We start from the raw sequence: 23,265 nt of genomic DNA, 5'->3' as shown, positions 1-23,265 counted from the left end.
AGAGCTCTATCCACTGTGCCACCTAGCTGCCCCAGTTGGGGAGTCTTTTTTTTTTCTTCAATGTTTTTGTTCCTTTTATCAAGCTGTTAATCCACATTTCATAATCTGTCACTCTCATTTCTTTTCCCAATTTTTCCTCTGCCACTCTTATCTCGTTTCAACTCTTCCAGGAATTCTTGATGACCTTGGATCCAATTAGCCTTTTTCTTTGAGGCTTTGCTCATAACTGTTTTCACATTGTTGACTTCATCTAAACTTATGTCTTGGTTTTCCCTGCTACTGCAGTAGCTCTTTATGATCACATTTTTTTTTCTTTTCTTTTTTTTTGGCTATTTGCTCATTTTCCCAGCCTGTTTCTTCACTTTGAACTCTATGTTAAAGTTGAGCTCTGCTCACCTGGAGGTGGGGAGGTACTATGTCAAGCTTCAGGTTTTTTCATGCTGTTGTTGTCAGAGCTAGTTCTGGGAGTTTGGAAATTTTTGGTGCTTACGAGGTGGTGTGATCCCAGAGAGCAGCATGGTCACTGTTCTCCTGGTCTATACTCAAGAAGGGCCTCTGCTCCCCTGCAGCCATAAGTACTAGCTCACCTCTTCACCCTGGAAATGTGACCAGGATGCCTGCTCCCTTGTGACTGACCACAAGCACTCCTCTCCACCCCAGAAGAGTTGCCAATCAGTGCAGCCACACCCAGTGCCACTAAAGGGTCCCTATAATCTTTCTGAATGTTGTCTGACCCATTTACCATCTCTGGGCTGAGAAATCCCAAAGCTGCTGTTGCTGCCACTGTCTCAGCCTCCTCTAAGGTCCACCACTGGTGCTTATCCTCCTGCCATGCTCCAGGCCTTCATCTGTTATGTTACAGACTTCTCCAGGTCTGGAAAAATGTCTCTCCCCCTTTCGTTGGCCCTGCAGCCCCAACATTTGATTTAATACATTATTTTAAAGTAGTTTGGAGAGGAATGTTGGGAGAATTCACCTGGGTCCCAGCCTATACTCTGCCATCTTGATTCCTGTACTTATTTTCAAAAGAGAAAATAGAGCCTGTAAACTATAGGCCATTGAGCTTGTCTTTGGCTTTACAGTTATCTCTTCCACATTGTGGGGGTTAGGGGCACAGCACCCCCCCCCCACAATCTGGAAAATACATGTAAAATTTTTTGGCCCTCCCTTCATACCAGAGAGGTCTGAATTTTTTTTTTATGGGGTTCTTATAGTACTTTATTGTAAAATTTGGGTTTTTTGGTCATAGGCTCTGTGTCATCTGCTGACCTTCACATGTTATCTGCAGCTTCCATGAAACTCCAAAAAAATTCCCATTTAATTTCTTATACCAACCCATGATATATCAAAACCATGATGTGGAAAGTTGCAATGTGGAAGGTATAACTGTATTCGTTTTTCTTAGGCCTTAGGGACTGATGGCATTAATAATGTTAAGGCTTGGCATAGCAGTCTTTAGTCTTGTCAAGTCACACGGGGATAAGTTAACTGTATTTAGGCCTAATTTAAGGGGAACCATATAGTTTGCATGGGGCAGCTAGGTGGTATAGTACAGTCTTGGGCCTGGAGTCTAGAAGAATTTAGTTTAACTCTGGCCTCAGAAACTTATTAGCTGTGTGTCACTAAACCAATGTGTGCTTCAGTTTCCTTGTCTGTAAAATGGAGATAATAGCACCTACCTTCCAGAGTTGTCGTGAGGAGCAAATGAGATAATATTTGTACAGTGTTTAGCACTGTGCCTGACACAGAGTAGGCACTATATAAACACTAGCCTTTATTATTAGCTATTATCAAGAGGAGAGGGTAGCTCTATGGATTTGATGATTAGTGATTGTCTTTGGGGCTGCTGGTGTTAGCTCAATGTGTTAGCTGGAGACGGGGGACAGGGGACATGGTAGCTGTCTTCAACTGTTTGAAGGGCTGCTGTATGGAAAAGGGCCACCACCAAAAGGTAGAACATCTTCTAACGTGACTGAATGATTCTCCACTGAGAAAGGATTAATATACTGATTGCAGTTTATTGTTTATTCCAGGAGTCCCATTGATTCTTTGAGGGTAGTGGTACAGGAAAGAAAGGATGATAACTTTGTTACTCTACTATTCCAGAAGGTTAACCCCAAACTCTTACATATTAGGACTTTTTCCTTGCTCAAGATTCTGGTAAATGTTACCTCAAATCAACTTTGGGTAACAGAGATGTACCAGAGAGTATGGGGAACTATGCCAGTTTGGACATCCCTCTCTCCAAGCTAAAAATGGCTTGGACTTAGATTAACGTTAAATGAAATCGTTTCTGGCACACTTGTGCCTAAAATAGAGTACATATTATTAGTATTTTTTCCTTCAACACTACTATATAATGCTTCCAAATCAGTCTCTTGAATTCCTTGTCTATTTCCTCTTTCTATCTATTCAGTAATGTAAGCCAATAACAATAGTTTATTTCTTCTTAAAATGGTTTTCATCCAAGACCATGATCTCTATCACCTTCACTCCTCAGTCCTTTTCTGACCATTACCCCTACATTGGCTATACTCTCCTTCATTACTTATCTTGACTCTTTGGTACACCAATTCAACTCTACCCTATCCTGTACTCTACGGTTCTTTACTCCTTCCATTGCTGTTCATGCTTTGCCAAAGATTATTCATACCATCTGCCTCATTCACTCCTATTGATGTGCTGCTGGAGGGAGCTGGAAGAAATAATGAAACTGTTAATTTGACTGGGTCCACTACACATCTAATTTCAACCTGGCCTCCACTGCAGCAAGGCAATCACTCTCCATTGCAGCCATTCCAAACTTTATCATCTCTTCTCAAGCCTCCCACAGTACCCTCTCCCCCTCCAGAGGTCCTCCACCTCTCCCCTGACTGAAAAAACTGAAGCCATTCACCAAGAGCTCTCTCTTCATCTTATATCACTCAGATATCTGCCCCTACTATCTCCTTCCTTCTGGTCTTGAAGTTGTCCTTCTTCCAAGCCCAATTCCCCAATATGGACCACGGATTGCATCTCTTCTCATCTTTTCTAGCAGACTGCCTTCACTATCATCCCTTCCATCTCCTCCTAACTAGAACCTTCCTAGATGCCTACGAACATGTCCATGCCTCTCCCATCCTTAAAAAACAACAACAAAATCTAAACTCATTTGATCTAACCATCCCCTAGCTATCATTTCATGTATCTTTCCCTTTATAGCTAAACTTAACAAAACCATTTACATCAGGTACCTCCAATGCCTCCTTTCATCTCTTAACTCTGCAGTATGACTTCTGACCTCACGAATCAACTGAAAACTCCCCAGTTACCACTGATCTCTTTAACTGGAAAGTCTAGTGGCCTCTCAATCTTCATACTTTCTAACTTCTCTGTAGCATTTGTTGCAAATAGTCATGCTCCCTTCCCTTTCCTGGACATTCTCTTCTCTCTTAGTCTTTATGACATCGTTGGCTCTTTAACTGCTCCTTCTCTGTCTCCTTTCCCGGATCTTTCTCTAGGTCATGCCCACTACAATGTGGGGAAGTTGTAATAATGTTTCATAATTCAAACAAAACACAGCTATATAAAATTTTGGGGTTCAAGCCATCCTGACTTTGATCTGTAGACAACCTCTAGAAAAAAAATTCCGGGGTATGATGCTGACAATGGGACAAGAGAAATCATTTTTTCCTAACATCCCACTTCAATGTTTCTGCTTCTCAGTATTTCTCTTCAGAAGAAACCGTGGCAACCATGGACAAGTGATAACTTTCAGTGGCTTGAATGTATTTTCTACAATATGTACATGAGTTAAATCTGCCAATCTGAGATCCATGAAATTCTGCTCCTCAATTTTTTGATAGGAAGGATAGAAAAAAATTGAAGTGGAAGAAGATATTGTAATTCTCTTAATCTCTGTTCACAAAGATACTGATGGGTTTGATCAAGGTGTGTTTGTAGCCACTGCAGATACGCCAGCCCTAGACCTATTCTTTAGAAATTTTACATATGGAATAACACAATCTGAGATCACTGTGAGGCCCTGGTTTAAAATATTAGCCTAGTTTTAAGAAGCCCATTCTTTCTGGACAAAGAGCATTTCTCTTCTGATAATTCTCTGATTCCAAATTACAGAGCTCAGGCCTGTGTAAGAACCAGAGTTAAATCCATTATTCAAATGACCAGCTCAATACCATACTGATGTGAGCCACTGTGACAGCTAACCAAGCAGACAATTTCTGGAAATACTGTCAAACTGTGAACATCTTCATAAGGATATCTTCCTTGTACTTAGAATCAGAGTTTTGAAGGGTGAAGTCTTGTTACCCAGAAGAAATAACAGCTACCATTTAGGTATCACTTTCAAATGTGTAAAATACTTTACATATGTCATCTCATTTTAACCTTACAACAAACCTGCAAAGTACGTATTATCCCCATGGGGAAATAGCGGCTTAGGGAGGGCAAGGGATTTGCCCAGTGTCATGCTACTAGTAAGGATTTGAGACAGGATTTAAACTCAGGTCTTCGTGACTCCATTACTTAAAAATGACCTTTGGAAGGAATGTTGCTTTAAGACACACATTTACTTTGCTTCATTTTTGGATTTATTCTTACTTCTATTTGTAAATATTGCTAAAACTTGAAAAAAAATTTGATTCATGATTTTCCAATGTTCTTTTAGTTATTTTAAAATAAATTAGAATGATTTCATTAAAATTAAACTCACTCATATGGACTAATTTGGAGTAAGGCTATTAAAGAAATGGATTTTTCCAACTTTTAAATACAAAAAGTAACACTAACATGTTAATATCCAAATTGAGCTACAGTAATTACACTTTACAGAGGATAAGGGTCTGCTGTAATTAGCTTATGAAATAAAAACTTGGAAACTGCAAGGTTCTAAGAGCTGGAAAGCAGATTATTCTTCTAAATAAGGGAGGTATTTCCCTTGGAAATAGGTCCATTTTAACTCATTTTTCCCACTCTAAAACTTCTTTCCAGCATTTTCTTTCCTCAATTGTTGAGATCTGCATTAAAGGTTTTTTCCCCCAATACAATACTGCTTAATTGGCTACATGAAAAAAAAAATAGTATTGTTAAACAATATTCCATAGGTTCAGTGCCCTTAAAGAAAAAAAATTTATTTAGTCATAGCCAAAATGCAGAGCTAAAAATGAAAGAAATTCTTCTCTGCCCATCATCAGGATCTCTCCTCAACTCAGCAGCATCTCTTTTGTCCTTGACTCTTTTTAGATAGAGACTCACTCATCTCTCATGCCTTCTTTTCAACCCGACAGACATCTCACCTCTCAGGGAGGTTGGAGAGAGGCTATGATGGGGAGAGGAGGATCGCAGTCATTGTCATCAGGCAAACTCCTTGTCACCTCTTGCTGCTGCCTGATTAATTCCTGGGGTTGATTTCTGATCTTCTGGACTCACTACAAAGTCTGGACAGCAGTTCCCTGAGGACAGCAGGAAAGGCAGCCAACATCCAGAGCAATGTTACAGTGGGGTTTCATGTGACTCAAATTAGGTTTTTATTGTAAGATGTATTAACAAAATCATTTAAAAATTACTTGGGGCACTATTACACAGCATGTACACAGACCTATCAGCCACTCTGCATTTCAAGGCACAGCTAGTATTTAAAACTAGAAAAGTACTGAATCACTTGTGTGACCTAGGGCAAATCACAATTTCTCTGAGACTCAATTTCTTTGCATGTAAAATGAAGACGTTGGCCTAGATAGCCCGAAGTCCCTCTCAACTCAAGATCTATGATCTTATGAATCAGAAACCCAAAAGGAATAAATCACTCCTTCACTGTAAGTGACCAGCCTGTGCCTAATCTCTATTAAATGAAGCAGTTGTTAAACTTGGGCCAATAGCTCTGTTTGAAAAGCTAATTGTGAACCAAGAAAGAGTTCATTCTCTTGTGTATAGGACTGAATCCAGAAAAGATGACTTTAAATAGAGGAATGTCTTTATAGTTCTAGACAAAAATGTGAGGTTAAATACGTGGCTTTTAAACCCCCAGGAAACAACATATTTTCATACCTGTATTTAGCTAATTGTTCAATCCAGCTACTCTGGGCAGGAAGAGGAGGATCTAGTTAGAGTTTCTTACTCAAATGTTCTGAGTATCATCTCTTTAATAAAGTTTCCAGTGGCCTTCATTTTTTTCTTTCACGGCCCTTCTTTTCCTTGCTTTTCCTGTCAAAGAAAACAGCCTGTACTGCTCACAGCACTAAAGTTGTGGAAAGTTCCTATGAGAAAGGCAGGATAGAAGAGATCTCTTTCCAACAAGTTTCCAATATGATAAATCACTTGCTACAAATTATCATGATATGAAGTCTTCTAATTATTTAAAAGGTGATTCTTTTACAATTAACATGAGGTTATACCCTTACCCACTACTACAGTGAATAAAATGTGGGAAAACTCCAGCTCCTGGTCACAACAGGAAATAACATAAAAATGAAAATGTTCTTAAAAAGGACATTGTAGAGATCAGAAGACAGCTCTCATAGTTTTGCTTTGCGTCAGTTCTAGTCCCAGGCTAGTTTATGAGTCAAACTAAGATTTCAAAACAAGGCCAAATCATAAGACTGAACCTTCTTTTCTTTTTCCAGTATATCTGATTCATAAATGGACACACTGGAAGAAACTTGTTTTACCCAACTTTATTACTTACAAGTTACCAAAGTCCTTTAAGTGCAGGCCTGACCATGCAACTCCCCTACTCAATAAACATGGCTGTTGCCTCTAACATAAAAATACAAACATGACACTCTTGCAGGAAAAGCCCAAAATGTATCTTCCCATGTGAGATCCTACACATCCCTTTCTCTACACTCCCATGTCATAACTCTAAGTGAGGTCCTCATTACCTCTTATCTGGACAATTAGAATAAGGTCCTGATTAGTCTCCCCTCCTCTGCACTGAAGCCAGAGTAACCCTAAAGCACAGCTCTATTTTCTTACAAAAAATTTTTTTAAAACCCTTTAGCAATTGTCTATCATCCTACCCAATTAAGCTCAACCTCTATAACTTGGCATTAAAGACAATACACAATTTGACTTCAAATTATCTTCTCAAATATGTCTCACTCTACTGTCTTTCAAGTGCTCTATGCTCCATTCAAACAGATCCCATTCAATCAAATGATATTTGTAAATATTTGTAATAAATAATATTTGTAAATATAATTAAATGAAAATATATTCGTCAAATGCTTAATACAGTGCCTGGCATGCAGGAGGTATTTGACAAGTGTGTTCCCTTCCCGTCCTTATCCATTTACTAAACACATCTTGCACCCCACCCAAGCCTCCACCAGTTAAAATCCTACCTATCTTCAAGACTTGGATCAAATACCACCCCTTTCCCGTGAGTTGTCCTTGATCCCCCCCAGACAAAACCTTACTTCTTGTGAACTCTAAGGGCACTTATTTCATGTTTCTCACGCACATTTCATATTCTAATTTCATACATCTTAGCCCTCCTACTAGAACGAAGATATTTGAGGGCAGTAGCCTGTACAATTTCCCCAACTGCAAAACACACACGCTTTCTCACATGGTCAATAGGAAGAAGAAAAAGTTAGAGCTAAAATTATGATTAGCTCAAAACCAAGGATATTACTTAGGTCCCAACACTGTTTTCTTTCCCGTCCAAAATTAACTTTAAGTCATGTTTTATCAGTTTAAATACTACCTCCTCAAAGAAGCTCGCTCTGGTCACTTAGCTGGAAGCAATCTCTCCCTCATATGATTTCACAAGACTTTGTACTCCTTTTTATGTACTTACCACATTCTAAATTATCTTTATCTGTGTATGTATCTTACCTTAAACTACTAGACCTTAGGTTTTATGATGGCAGGAACCATGCCTTACATGTCTTTCTATCCTTCCCAGCCCTTAGTATAATGTAGTGCACATAGTGGGCTATGTTTGCCACCAGTATGCCTGACCACAGTGGTTAGATTTTAAAAACTGGCACCAACCAAAAATAACAGTCATTTTGTCTTTTCTCCCAATGTTTCCTAAATGCTTCCTATATGTTAAAACAGCTGATTCACTCTCATGAGTTAATTTTAATAAAAGATGACAAATTATCATATGGACTGATAATATCTGGAGACTTCATGAAAATCACAGTAATCAGTGGTCTCTGTAACTATGGGGTCCTATAAAATGCAAGCTCCATGCAAGAGAACCTTTTGGAATAACATGGAGCACATCCTTTTCCCTCTCTGAGTCTATACTAGATTTTCAGGAAAATTCCTTCCAGCTTTAGTGATTTTGGAGTTCTAAAATACCTCTGCTTCTACCTCAAATTAAAAAAAAAAAAAGACCAGGGCAAAAAAATCTTTAATCACTCACTGGGATTTCATATTCAATTATTAGCAGATTTGTAAACCATTTAACTTGCTTTGCTTTAAACCAATAGTCCAGTCAAGAAAGATAGGCCCAAAATTTGTTCTTTTATAATGACAAGCATAACTAAGTACAAATGAGTTTCAATGGTGTAGATTGTTAGCATGCTGCGTTGCATTATGTCAATAAAATAATCCCTTTCCCCCCACCTTTCTCCCCACCCCCCATCATTCCCCACCCAGGAAAATAAATGATTGTGCACTGCATGACGATACCATTAGGTGTGAACTTTGGTTCATGCAAAATCGGCTCCCACAGAGGCTGCAGCAGCAGCAGCGGCCTCAGCACCCAAAGTCATTTTTTTTAGCTGTTGTCCATATTTTCAACCATGTTCCTTCCATAACACCAAATGAATACTGTGGTCAGGCATACTGGTGGCAAAAACCAAACCCATGTCATTCTGCCCATCTAGTCCATTCAGCCATGACATTTCACCTGCCAAGAAACTTGAGCCCCTTTTTGACTTCCTGTACTCAGGCAGAGGCCAGCGACTGATCAGGTTCTCTGTCCTTAAGTCCATGATGTAGAGATAGCGGTTGTCAAATAACAGGGCAAAGATATCTCCAAAGCCAAGTAATGACAAATTTGCTAACTCTGGAGTCTTGATAACCCTGTAGGAAGGACAGTTAAGAGTGATAAATAAATAAGAGCATAATTTCGCTTAGGTTACTATCATCCCAGCATGTCACAACTATAGGGAAACCTTGAGATCATCTAGACTGCTTCTCTTATTTTTATTGATCATAGCTTTAGAGCCAGAAGGAACCTCAGAAGTCATTTAGTCCAACTTACTCATTTTAGAGATGAGGAAATCAGAGGGGAACTTGGTACACAGAGAAGTAACCAGCTAGTTAATCAACTAGAATTCTGGACTCCTCACAGTTCAGGGTTCTTTTCACTACAGTGTAGAAAAGGTTTCTCAGTGGAGTCACAAAAAACCTATTAATAAACAGTACATATTGGGACAGCTAAGTAGCACAGTGGATAGAGTCAGGAGGACTTGTGTTCAGACACTTGACACTTACTAGCTGTGTGACCCTGGGTAAGTCACTTAACCCCAATTGCCTCACAAAATAAACAGTGCATTTTTGTGTCCCCCCCTTTTAGTTTTTAGCTACAACTGACTTAAAATGATTTAAATCAATTTGATTCAAACAGAAAAAACACTACCTGAGAATATCATAGCTGGCAAAGTCCCACTGATAAAGTCCTAGGGCTGAACTACATACGATATATTTGCCATCAAAATGGAGTCTGGGCTGCAAACAGATACTTCGATCCTCAGACACAGACAATGTTTTTAAGCATTTGCAGTTGATTTCTCTTCCAATTGGCCAAATCTACAAATTGGAGAGGAGGAAGAGGAAACAACAATCAGAAGAATGCTAGCTGACATCAACTTGATGGGGGGAGTGTGGGAGGTTAAAAACAAGCTTGTTTTAAAGTACACAAGTGCTGGTCTGTATTTATTACATTCAGGTTAGTTTAGCTTACTTAGATGTGGAAGATGGATGCTGATAGGAAGCAGGAATAAACTAGGGAAGGAAAAATTCAGTGCAGTTTGTCAAAGTGCCAAATCCAAACTGAAGCAGGAAAAACATGCTCAAAATCTTTTTTTCTAACAACTACCTTTAAAGAACATCTTTGGTCTACAATTAATTTTCAATTTAGAAAAAGAATACTGTAAACTTCCCTCTCAGTCCAAGAGGTCACTAGGTCCTATTGCCATTCATTGTTTATTAGGGAAACTCCTGCATATTAGGGCAATATTTTGCCTTAATTGCCACTAATATTTAGCCTGTATTGTCAAGTTCCTGCATTTCTCAACCCCTGCTCCAGTGCTATGTAGGTGATGTTTGCAGGTGGGAGCAATGAGAATCATCAGACTCCCATGAGATGAGGGGGTACAAAGCTGCACTACATTAGAGCTTTATAATAATGCCCAACCTTCCATAGCCACAAGAGATGGTTAAGATCCCTGTCTCTTTCCAATCATTAGGAACAAATGAATTCTTGAAGCCAGTGAGGCATTTTAATAACAGAAAGGCTAACTGGGGATGGTGAGAGAGCGGAGGCAAGGAAGTGTAACTGCATTATGCTGGTATAAGGAACATGTACTTGGATCTGGGAACTTGGGAGCCAAAGCTGGTCTCTAACCACCCAGAACTAGATGAGGAATCATTTCTATAGCAGGCACCTCATACTGAGGCAGGCAATTATCTAAAAGTTGTGTTTCAAGTGGTATCTCCACATCCTGTAACAATTGAAATTTTTAAAATTTACCCATTTTCATCTAACAGAAAAAACTGAAAGGCAGAAAGCAAAAGCCATATTCACCTTGATTTCATACTTGTCGGCACTGAGGAGAATGTGATCTCCAGGACTGTGCAACAGAGACTTGACCTTGCACTTCTGTAAAACCACCTGCAAATATGAAAAGGTTTTATTAAAGAAGGATAAGGTCTGAAGTCACGTGGCAGATTACACCAAACTGATGTAGCCTAAACCTTGTGTCATGTGCAAACTAATTACCTATTTTCACTTACAACTAGATCGTCTAGGTATTTAGCAGGATGATGACATTTCCAGTATTGGTCTTTTCTTTCAATGGCTCCCAGCAGTATCATAAAACCAAAAGATTTAGAGCAGGATGGGGCCTTAGACAATACCCAGTGCAAATTCCCTCATTTACCGATGAGAAAACAAAAGCTATATCAAACAATATGGATTTTGAAATTTGACATGAGTCTCAGAGATGCTTCAGTACTTTAGAAGTATGCCTGAGGTATACAGTCAACTTTAACCACTAAGAAAAGTGTTATCATGGGACAAGTCCCATCATAAGCATCTAAATTACTGATAATCTGGTATCCAGAGAAGGGATGGGATGTTACTAAATCCCAGCATTTTTTCAAAGCACCTGCTGCTGTGCCTCCAGATGCAAGGTTATATGTAGCTGTTAAATCCTGATATCTTTGCCAAACCACCCACAAATTAAGGCCAGAAGTTGTGCTTATTTAACTATTCTATAAAAATCTGGTAAGTGAACATGAAGACAGAAACAGAAACAGTCACTGACCACCGGCTTCCAAGGAAATAGGAGAGTAAAGAAGGACATAAAGGATTCTCCTCTGGGAGAATGCCTGAGTGGATACTGTCAACTTACAAGCCATGGTATAGCTTTTTGTTTCTGGCTTCAAGGATCTTTAAAAGCACCTGACCCAACCATTGCATTTTGCAGATGAGGAAACTAAGGCCCCAAGAAAGGAGAAGACATGCTTAGTCATACAGCACAGATTCAAACCCAGAGTCCAGTCTAGTTCTTGTTTAGATGTCCTGCCCCACACCACCTCTCACAAGTCTTAAAAGTTATAGAAGACAAGGATAAAACACCACAATGTTTGAATGGACAACCAGTAATTTGAGATTTGGCTCAGCAGCTCTCCTACCTTGGTTACCCACTCAGTATGTCCTGTGAGTGTGTTCAGGCACGTCCCCGTTGATAAGGCCCATACTTTCACAGTGAAGTCAGCAGAACCACTCACCAAGAGGTCAAGCTCATCGTTGTAGTCCACACTGAACACTAAAAACAAAAAACAGAAATCCCCACACATACAAGATAAAGTACCCTCCACTGTTATATCCACATCCTTTTTCTTGCTAAGAAAAGGAGACCTCCATGACTCACAGAGATTAAGTTTATTGTCCTAGAACTGCACAATTATGAAAATTTCCAAAAGCTCCTCGTAACTTAGTTTTATATAGTGTTACCACTATTGCTACTATAATGCTCCACTCAACTAAAAATTATGAAGAAAATCCAGCCATTTTACTTTTAAGGTCTGTTAACGATAGGGCCAGGTGACCAATTCTCTTTTTAGTCATTCATTCCTGAAAGTGACATGGGAATCCAAATTGCAGAAACACCAATATTCCCCCCTCAGCACTACCTGCAAGCAGTACAAAGGCCACTGCACAAGCACTGGATTATCTGTTATATGCAGAGAAAACTGCATTCAGTCACACAGAGAATGGCTTCTTGAACTTTTTCCATTCCCAACTCCTTCAGCGCTTCTTAAACTGTGGGTTACAACCCCACATGGGATTGTGACCCACATTTCAAGAAGCCTGATTATAGAGAAGGGTACTGTCACTTGGATAAAGACTGAGTGAAAAAAACCCCCCAGCAATTTTAACTGTATATGGTTATAAGAAAAATGAGTAGGGGAAAAATGGATTACAGGGAGGGCCCAATTAGTGCAAATAACAAATCCTCTGAAGTGGTCACATTATTCAAACTCACAATGCATGTTTTCACGGGACTAAAACTAATTACCTTAGTTATATAGCTGTAACTTCCAATAGTGAGGATCTGAATATATGTAACCACTTCAGGGGATTCATTATTTTTACTAATAAGGACCTAGCTGTACCTCAAAAACCAGACAAGCTTAATTCACTCAACAAGTATTTGTTAACAGACTATTAAATATAGGCCATTATGAGAGTCACAAAGGGAGATACAAAGATAAATAAGATACTATCCCTGTTCTCCTGGATTGTTATTAACAGTCTAGAAGGAAAGATAAAGTATGTCTATAAATAGCCATAATTAGGTCAATGTGTCATAGCAGAAAGAGTAATGGTCTTGAATCAGAATATATAGATGCAAGTCCAGATTGTGACATTACCTGTGTGACTGAGTAAACTACTTACTTTCCCTAAGCCTATATGTACTATATGTAAAAAGAGAATAATACTTGCTACTTTACAGAGTTGTAAGGAAAAATACTTTGAAACTCTAAAACTCTATAAAACTCAAAGCTATTATTAAAATACAATATTATTAGAACAGAATAATAAAAATATAAAAGAAAAATCAGTACCAGCTGGAGAAATAAAGGAAACATGCCTAGAAGAGATAAGATTTGAGTTTTGTCTTAAGGATGGGTATGATTTTAATAGACAAAGATTAGATGGAGAGAGGAGTAATCTACCAGATCAACTATAGTCTTTGCCTGGACAAAATCCCAAAGATACCAAGAAACAGAGGCTTGAATCTCAAGTTAGTCAAATGATAGTTTTTCAAGAGAATAAAGGGAACAGAGTAGGTTTTATTCTTAATTCCCATCTCTAGAAGGTTATTTGAAATGTTTTAATAAAGGAGTTTCAAAAGCCATGAGCTGCACTTAGAACAATTTAGAAACCATCTGTCAAACTGCTAAACACAAAATAACCTATGAAGAAAACTTAACTAGGAAGACCTGGCCTCTAGCTCTAGTTTTGCTATTAAATGATTCCTGACCAAAAGTAAAATCATCTCTCTGAGCCTCAAACCTCCTCGGTCGTGAAAAGGGAATAATATCTAATCTGCCAACTGCCAACTGCGGTGGTGACGATCAACTAACTGATCCATCTTTCATACTGTTGCCAGAATGCTATTTCTTATGCATAATTCTGGTCATGTCACATTTCTGTTCAAAAAGCTTCAAATTCCTTTTGCTAATATTCCAAGACCAGTCACAATCTGATACAACCTTTCCGGTTTTATCTCCTACTACTCCTCCCTCAATGTACTCCATGGTCTAGTCTAGCCAAACACTTGACATCCTGAACATTCCCTACCTTTTCCTCTCAGTGCTTTTGACCATAATCTTCTTTGGAATGCCTTTCTTCCCTCTAGCTTTTGAATTTCTACTTTTCCTAGCTCAAGTTGAATGCAGCTTCCTCTAGGAAGTCTTCCTTGCTTGATCTTCTAGACCAGCAATGATGATATTCTCCCTCAGACATGACACAGCACCTTGTCAAACACTTCTTTGATGCATTTATCACATGTATTGTGTATTACATATATCTATGCCTTATTCCTCCTGTAAGCTCCATTAAGGCAGAGCCAAGGTGTTAACTATATTTCATACCTCCACCAGGGTCTGACACAGTCCTCTGCACTCAGTAGGTACTTAATCTTTGTTGAATAAAATGAGATAATTCATGAGAAAATCCTTTGTAAATTGTAAAGTGCTATATAAATGTAAAGGATTTTAAAATTATTATTACTTGAGAATCCATGAAAAGGGATTTTATGAAATAGATTTCCACTAAGATTTTTAAGCTATGAGTAAATGGTCTGCAGACGAACCACAGCAAAATATACACCCACCATGTATAAGGAAGAAAAGATAAGTCAGTTATAAGGCAGTACAGGGTAGTGCAAAAGGAAAGAAGCTAAGAGTTGGGAGTATGATTTAACAGAAATTGCTGAAATAACTGAACTGCTGATGTTGGACAAGTCACTTAACCTCCCTTGGTGTTAGTTTCCTCATCTGTAAAATGATAGGAGTTGAACTAGAATGGCCCCTGAGGCTCCTGCTAGCTTGATTTCTATGCAGCCCAGCATAGAGGTTTAATCCCACATTTTAAAACCTCATTTCCCCAAGTTTAAAGAAAACCAATCTATATTAGATCAGCTCCCTCCTTTTCTCCTCATCCCCACACTATGGGCGGGGAAAAATTAAGAGTACAAATAAAGGGAAATGTCCTATCCCAGCCATGGAAGAAGAATGGCACATGTAAAGGAAACTATCTTTCTTGGAACCCAGACTAAGACATGGAATCAAAAAACCATACCTGCACCTGTGTGTCCTCGGAAGTGCTGGGTTCGGGCTCCTGAACTCCATTCCCAACAGGCTACAGTGTTATCAAAGGATCCTGTTACAAGTTTCTGTTCATCAAACTTCACAGCAGCACAAGTGTGGGTCTGGATGCCATATATGCACTGTCCTGTGCTCACATCCCAGAGTTTTGCAGACAAGTCATCTGACCCTTCCAAGAAAAACAAAAAATGAAGGGAATGTCAGGAATCATCAGAGCATATATACACAAAAGTATACTAGAATTATGAAATAATAACGGCAATAAGGAATAACAATTCACATTTACATAGTGCTTGAATTAATTGGATCACAGAATTCAGAGCAGTAAGGAACCTCAGATGTCATAGTCCAACCTGCCATTTTACAGGTGAAGAAACTGAGGCCAGGGGAGTTTAAGTGACTTGCCCCTGGTCCCACATGTAGTGTCAAAGGAAAGATTTAAACCCAAGTCCTTCTTCAGAGACACTGTTCTTTCCATTGTTATCACACTGACTCCCACAAATTTTTAATGAAGCAGTTCATTCACAACCACCCCACAAGGAAGGTATCAATGTCACAGTAGATACGGAGCCAGAGGCCTTGGATTCAAATACTGCTTCTGCCACTACTACCTCTTTGACCTTGGCCAAGCCACTTAACAACCTCCCTGGGACTAAGCTGTGTCATTTTAAATGAGGCTGCTAAGCTAGATGACCCATGGTGCCTTTTAGAGTACTAAAGTCATTATAACTGTATGAACATTATTACCTCCTTTTTACAGGTGAGGAAGCTGAAGTCCCCAGAGGTAGTGAATGACCTGCCCCTAAATCACAAAGTCAGTAAATGTGAAGTCTGCGTTTGAAATCAGGATTTTTTTTTCAATCATGTAAAATGTATTTCCACATCAGTCATGTTGTGAAAGAAGAAACAGACTAAAAAAAAATGGAAAAAGAAAGTGAAAAAAATAGCATGCTTTGATTTATACTCAGACTCCATCAGTTCTCTCTCCAGCTGCTATCCAGCTGATAGCATTTTTTATTCTGAGTTCTCTAGGTTTGTCCTGATCATTGCACTGCTGAGAACTGCTAAGTCAGTCATAGTTGATCATCTTAGAATATTGCTGTTACTGCACACAATGTTCTCTTGGTTCTGCTCACTTCACTTTGCATTCAGTTCATGTAAGTCTTTCTAGATTTTTCTGAAATCAGCCTGCTTGTCATTTCTTATAGTTCAAAAGTATTCCATTACTATCATATACCACAATTTGTTTAGCCATTCCCCAACTGACAGACATACCCTCAGTTTCCAAGTCTTTGCCACCACAAAAAGGGTTGCCATAAATATTTTTGTACAAATAGGTTTTTTTCCGTCTTTTTGAAAAATCTCTTTGGAATGCATAGTAGTAGTATTGCTGGATCAAAGGGCATGCACAATTTGTTTACCCTTTGGGCACTGTTCCAAATGTTCCAGAATGGTTAGATTAATTCACAACTCAACCAACAGCATTAGTGTCCCAATTTTCCCATATCCCCTCCAACACTTGCCATTTCACTTTTCTGTCATATTAGCCAATATAACAGGTGTGAAGTGGGAATTCAGTTGTTTTAATCTGCATTTCTCTAATCAATAGTGACTTAGAGCATTTTTTCATATGACTATATGACATTCTTTTGAGACAATCATGACTTCTTCTGAAAACTGCCTTTGACCATTTATCAGAGAAACTTGCTGTAAAATCCTCTGCATGCCTCCACCCCTCCTCCCCACACACGTGTTTTGCTTTCCTTATTATGGCTGCACTGGTTTTGTTTGTGCAACCCTTTTTAATTTAATGTAATCAATTATCCATTTTACATCTCGTAATGCTCTCTATTTCTTGTTTGGTCATAAATTCTTCCCTTCTCCATAGATCTGACAGGTAAATTATTCCTTGCTCTCCCAATCTGCATATGTTATCACCCTTTATGTCTAAACCACGTATTATTGTGATTTTATCTTTGTATATAGTGTAAGATGTTGGTCTATACCTAGTTTCTGCTACACTGTTTTCCAATTTTCCCAGCAGTTGTCAAATAGTAAGTTCTTGGGGCAGGTAGGTGGTGCAGTAGATGGAGCACCAGCCCTGGAGTCAGGAGGACCTCAGTTCAAATCTGGCCTTAGACATACAACACTCACTAGCTGTGTGACCCTGGGCAAGTCACTTAACTCCAACTGCCACACCAAAAACAAAACAAAACAAAAATACCCCACAAAAAACCAAAGTGGATTCTTGTCCCAAAAGCTGGGATCTTTGGTTTTAACATTAGATCACTATGGTCATTTACTACTGTGTCTTGTATACCTAATCTATTCTATTGACCTACCACTCTATTTCTTAGCCACTATCAGACAGTTTTGATGATTACCACTTTATTTATATACAGTTTGAGATATGGTACGGCTAGGCCATCTTCCTTCACACCTTTTTTCATTAACTCTCTTGACATTCTTAACATTTTGCTCTTCCAGATGAATTTTACGATTTTTTTCTAACTCTATAGAAGAATATTTTGGTAGTTTGGTATGGCACTGAATAAATAAATTTAGGTAGAATTTTCATTTTTATTATATTGGTTCAGCCTATCCATGAGCAACTGATATTTTTCCAATTGTTAAGATATAACTTTGTTTTGTTTTTGTTTTTTTTTTACTGAGGCAATTGGGGTTAAGTGACTTGTCCAAAGTCACACAGCTAGTGAGTGTTAAGTGTCTGAGGCTGGATTTGAACTCAGGTCCTCTTGATTTCAGGGCCGGTGCTTTATCCACTGCGCCACGTAGCTGCCCCCGACTTTATTTATGTAAAAAGTATTTTGTAATTATGTTCATATAGTTCCTGGGTTTGTCTTGGCAGGTAGACTCCCAAATATTTTATACTGTAAACAGTTGTTTTAAATAGAATTTCTCTTTCTGTCTCTACTAGGTTTTGTTGGTAATATACAGAAATGCTGCTAATTTATGTGGGTTTATTTTACATCCTCCAACTTTGCTAAAATTGTTAACTATTTCAACTAATTTTTTTAGTTGATTCTCTAAGTATATCATCATATCATCTGCAAAGAGTGAAAGTTTTATTTCCTCATTGCCTATTATGATTCCTTCAATTTTTCTTCTCTTACTGCTATAGTTAACATTTCTAGTACAATACTGGATAACTGTGGTGATAATGTGCATCTTTGCTTTCACCCTGATCTTAATAGGAAGGCTTCCAGTTTTTCTCCACCATAGATAATGCTCAGGATTCAAGTTCCATTTCAGACCCTTACTGGCTATACAGTCATGGGCAAACCACTTAAATTCTCAGAAAAACCTATGTTTCTTTTCTGCAAAAAGGGTAGAATACTTGCACTAAGTAGATCACAAGATTCCTCTAAGCCAGGTGCTTGGCCAATCTTAAAAGTGCCATATAAATGCGTGGTTAGCATAATAAGAACAGGGAGCAATGCAGTATGGATAAAGAACCAGCCCTAGAGTCAGAAATACCTGGATTGAATCTTGCTTCTGACACATACCCTAGGCACCACCCTGGGCAAGTCACTTAACACTTCAAGCACCAGGCAATCCTCTCTTCATTGAAAATGAGGCTCCAAAGACTTATATGGTCTGATGATAAGTGAAGTGAGCAGAACCAAGAGGACTTTGTATACAATAGCAGCCACGTTATGCAATGACTAAGAATGTTAAAACTGAACCCTTCTCAGCATTACGAGGATCTAAGACATCTCCAGAGGCCTCGGGATGGAAAATGCTGTCCACATCCAAAGAAAGAACTATGGAAGTCGAATCGCTCTCACTTATTTTTACCTTTAGTTGAGTTTTGTTTCATCTTTCTGATGGTTCCTCCTATTGGTTTTAATTTTTACTTACAACTTCACTAATGTGAAAATATGTTTAATGGGCATGTAAATGTAAAGCCTATGTCAGATTGTGCGCTGTCTTGGGGAGAGGGGGGAGAAAAAGGGAGAAAAAATTTTCAACTCAAAAGCATATGGAAAAAAAAAATTTTTAAAAATTTAAAAAAAAGTATGGTAACTAAAAAAAAAAAGAAAAAAAAAATGAGGCTCCAATCTGTAATAGTAGAAGGAGCTCCCTCCCTGGGAATTCCCTATACCAATGAAATCACAGGTCAAGTGCGTGCGCGCCCCCCCCCATCACCATCATAATTATTACTAAAATAACCCTTTGGGGACTCAATTTCATTATTTTATGAAGAGTTCTGAAGCAAGTGATCTAAGGCCCATTCTAGCTCTGATATTCTACAATTCTATGATTTGTCCATATCTGAAATCCATGTTTCCTTAATATGTAATTTTAAATAGTTTTCTATGACAGTGAATATTTTTACATGTGAAAGTTACTACTCTATAGTCCAGAATCTAAAATAGTAACTTGATATAACAAGGTAAATCTGTGTGGAGGTTAATCACCAATAGTTGCGCAATCTTTCCCTCATCTGATTTCATGATACTCTACTCCTCAAATACACTTATTGTTTTCTAATGTATATTTATGTAACTGTCATCATGTATGTTGAGACATGCCCTTCTTTGGAGATGAGAACCATGTCTCAACTACCTCTCTTTTTATCTCCTCCTGCACCTCGAATGTACCCAGAATATCAGAGGTGCTTAATAAACCCAAGCTGAGTGGATAATGTCACCAGAAGTTTCAAATTCCAAGATGACTTCAGCAAAGTTTCCCTTGCAACTTTATGAACTCATCCTGAAATGAGTGGCAGCACCCCAAATGGAAACGAGGCATAATCCCCAGGGACAGTATAGCTGATAGAGTACTAGACGTGGAGAGTCAGAGGAACTGGAATGTAAATTCTGATCCTGCTATTTTACTACTCATGTGACCTCAGCTAAGTTAAAAGTCTCTTAGTCTCAATTTCTTCATTTATAAAGGGGGAAAGAGAGAATAAGCATTTATACAGCACTTGCTATGTGCCAGGCACTATGCTAAGTGTCTTACAAATATTATCTCATTTAATCCATACAACAACCCTGTGAAGTAGGTACTGTTATTATCCCCATTTTACAGCTAAGGAAACTGAGGCAAACAGGTTTAACTGACTTGCCCAGGGTAACACAGCTAACAAGTATGTGAGGTCACATTTGAACTCAAGGTCGTTCTGATTCCAAGGCCAGCACTTTTATCCACAGCACCACCAAGCTGTGTCATTTATAAAATGCGAGAGGCTCATTTTTCTGGAATAAATGATTTCTAAGATTCCTATCAACCCTTAACCCTACGAAAACGGCAAAGACAAAACTGTTAATTTGACTTAGGTTCTTTAGAGATAAAGGATCTCATATCTCACTATAGCTTAATGAGAACTTGAGAACAATTTGGACTTAAAAGAACACTGGATCTGGAGTGAGACAATCTGGATTGATATCCAGGTTCTATCATTTACCATATGTATGAGCTTGAGAAAGATTCTTTAATGTCTTTACCTCAGTTTCCTCCTCTGTAAAATCAACAGGCTGGACGCAATCTCTTTGGTCTTTTTTTTTTTTTGCTTTAAGTGTATTATTTTATGATTCAAATGAGTTAAAGATGCTTATATTAACTTATTCACTCAACCACCCCCACCCTGGCGTCATAACTCCTATTTATAAAACAGTTACAGGATGGAAAGCACCATCCCTGTAGCAACATTGCTTGTCCAAGGGTTACACAGATAATGAATAGCAGAGTGAATACTCAAATTCAAGTTTTCCTTTTCTACTATACCACACTGTCTAACAAATATATTTCTCAGGGAAAGTACAACTTACGAGATGAACTTAAGCACGCAGTACTCCAAAGCACAACTACTTAGATGACAATAATGGAGGTTTGCCACAATGTTTACAAATTAATAGATTAGTATTCCTTTTAAAGAATTAAACAAGTTCTTTAGTTGCAGATAATGGAAAGATTGGTATTATTTGTAAAGAAGAAAAATGCATAGTGATAAAAACTATTTTTCATTTAAAAATACAGTCCCTTATCATATAAAACATCAGCTGAAGACATATAGCTTTCCTTGAATCAGAGTCAAACCTGAGAGGCAACATGACAAAGTAAAAAATGATTAATTTGAGAGTTAAAACATTTAGGTTTGATGCCCAACTCTACTAACGAACAATTTGTGTGACTGTGGATAAGTTACCTTTTCTCTATTTTATGCCTCCTACTTAGTCTTGATTACCCCTTTTACTATCCTCTCTGCCCCACACCCAATCTTAAATCTCTCTTTACTATACCATTCATTACTGCCTACTTAATTCAATAACTCAATTTTATGAAGTATCTACTATCTATCAAACACTGAGCTAAAGGGGGGGTGGGGAAGAGGAGGTTTACAAAAAGAGTCAAAAGACAGTACTTCCCCCTCAAGGAGCTTACAATCTAAAGCAAGAGAGAACATGCAAACAGAGATATACAAAGCAAGCTACATACAGGATGAATAGGAAACAATTAACAGAGGGAAAGCAATGAAATTAAGGCTTAGGGAGGGCTTCCTGTAGAAGGTAGGATTTTAGCTGGGATTTAAAGGAAGCCAGGGAGGTCAGCAGTCAGAGCAGAGAAGGGAGAACATTCCAGGCATGGGGGAGACTGTCACAGAAAATATTCGAAGACAATAGATGGAGTATCTAGTGCATGGATCAGCCAGGAGGCCAGTGTCCCTGGATTGAAGAGTACATGCTGGGCGGGAAAGTAAAAGAACACTGGAAAGGTAGGAGGAGGCTGAGTTATGAAGTATGAAGGGCTCTGAACGCCAAACAAAGCATTTTGTATTTGCTTCTGGAGGTAATAAGAAGCCACTGGAGCTTTTTTTTGGGGGGGGAAGGGGGGAGGTTAAACATGATCAGATTTGCATTTTAGGAAAATCATTGTAGTGGTTAAATGGATAACGGACTGGAGTGGAGAGAAACTTGACGAGCAGACCCACCAGTAGGCTACTGCAGTAAACAAGGTGTAAGGCAACAAGAGCTTATACCAGAGTGGTGGCAGTGTCAGAGGAAAGAAGGGGACATATTAATCAATAGGCCTTGACAACAGCGTGGATATGGGGGTGTGGGAGAGAAAGTGAAGAATCAAGGGATGACTCGTATGTTGTAAGCCCTCAACAGGAATGGGGAAGTAGAAGTGGGGCAGAATTTAGGCAGAAAGATAATGAGTTCTATTTTGAACATTCTGAGTTTAAGATGTCTATGAGACTTCCAGTTTGAGATGTGTGAAAGGAAGTTGGAGATGCAAGACTGGAGGTCAGGCGAGAGACTGAGGTAGAAAAAGGTAGATTTAAGAATCATCAGTATTGAGGTGGTAATTAAATCCATGGGAACTAATGAGATCACCAAATGAAGTCGTTGTATAAAGGGAGAAAAGAAGAACCAGGACATGAAATGAATGAAAAACCCTAAGAGACACAGTTTCTAGGTAATTAATAATCAATTTATTAGTTAGGATATAAGGCAATTAATAAATTGATGGTCAGTGGTTTCTCTCAATAAGCAAAGACTACCCCCCCAATGGAGACCCTGAGAGCCTTAAATACCTTTCTAAAAGGGAATGCCTCTGACAAGTGAAAATTAACCCTGATTGGTGGATATTTAATGAGAAGGTGGGTTGGAAGTCTTCAGCCCCTTCTGCTGAGAATGTGGCTTGATTATGAGACTCAGCAGCTTACAGCAGTCTGGACAGGGGATTCCATCTCCACCCAGACCCCTCTGGTTGGTTTTTCTCCTTCATGAGCTGGGTGACCCTAAACCAGGGTTGGGGAACCTGTGGCCTCAAGGCCATAAATCCTCCTCTGTGAAGTTTGGATTCAGTCAAAGGGTGGCACTTGAGGACCTAGCGGGCCACATGTGGCCTTTAGGTCACAGGTTCCCCACCTCTGCCCTAATCTTTAATGGAAAATTACAAAGACAGGACTCTTTTCCCAGGGTAAGAGCTCATGGAGTGGATTATATTTATGCTCTAAACAGAAGTCAGGTGGGGTCCTGCTCAAGACTCAAAAGCATGTTTCTTGGAGTAATATCATCAATCAGTCATGTCCCTTAGAGACTGATTTTAACAAGAGCTTAACAAGAGCTAGGCCTTAATGAGGAAACAGAAAAGGAGAAAAACCTGGATCCCAATTTAATAACTGGTTATTAATATAATAATTTCTCTCAT

General features: G+C 38.7%; 1 protein-coding gene across 2 annotated transcripts in view; it reads right to left on the bottom strand.

The window, feature by feature from the left end:
• Window positions 1-1,998: 1,998 nt before the first annotated feature.
• The window catches only part of FBXW2 (F-box and WD repeat domain containing 2), a 42,044-nt gene continuing 20,777 nt past the window's right edge, over window positions 1,999-23,265 (bottom strand). Inside the window, exons 4-8 of one of the 2 annotated variants that reach the window (XM_020990591.2) lie at window positions 15,056-15,250; window positions 11,878-12,011; window positions 10,766-10,852; window positions 9,599-9,768; window positions 1,999-9,039 (exon numbers count right to left, since the gene is read on the bottom strand). In XM_020990591.2, the coding sequence (XP_020846250.1) occupies window positions 8,751-9,039; window positions 9,599-9,768; window positions 10,766-10,852; window positions 11,878-12,011; window positions 15,056-15,250 (875 nt within the window). In that variant the 3' untranslated portion in view covers window positions 1,999-8,750. The remainder of the gene's footprint in view (window positions 9,040-9,598; window positions 9,769-10,765; window positions 10,853-11,877; window positions 12,012-15,055; window positions 15,251-23,265) is intronic. The other variant, XM_078150171.1, reaches the window with a different exon arrangement.

This window comes from Phascolarctos cinereus, unplaced genomic scaffold (genome assembly GCF_003287225.1).
Source record: "Phascolarctos cinereus isolate Bilbo 61053 unplaced genomic scaffold, phaCin_HiC Scaffold_2;HRSCAF=192, whole genome shotgun sequence".
NCBI lineage: Eukaryota > Metazoa > Chordata > Mammalia > Diprotodontia > Phascolarctidae > Phascolarctos > Phascolarctos cinereus.
The sequence above is the reverse complement of the archived record's forward strand: the minus strand, read 5'-3'. Positions and strand labels throughout refer to the sequence as shown.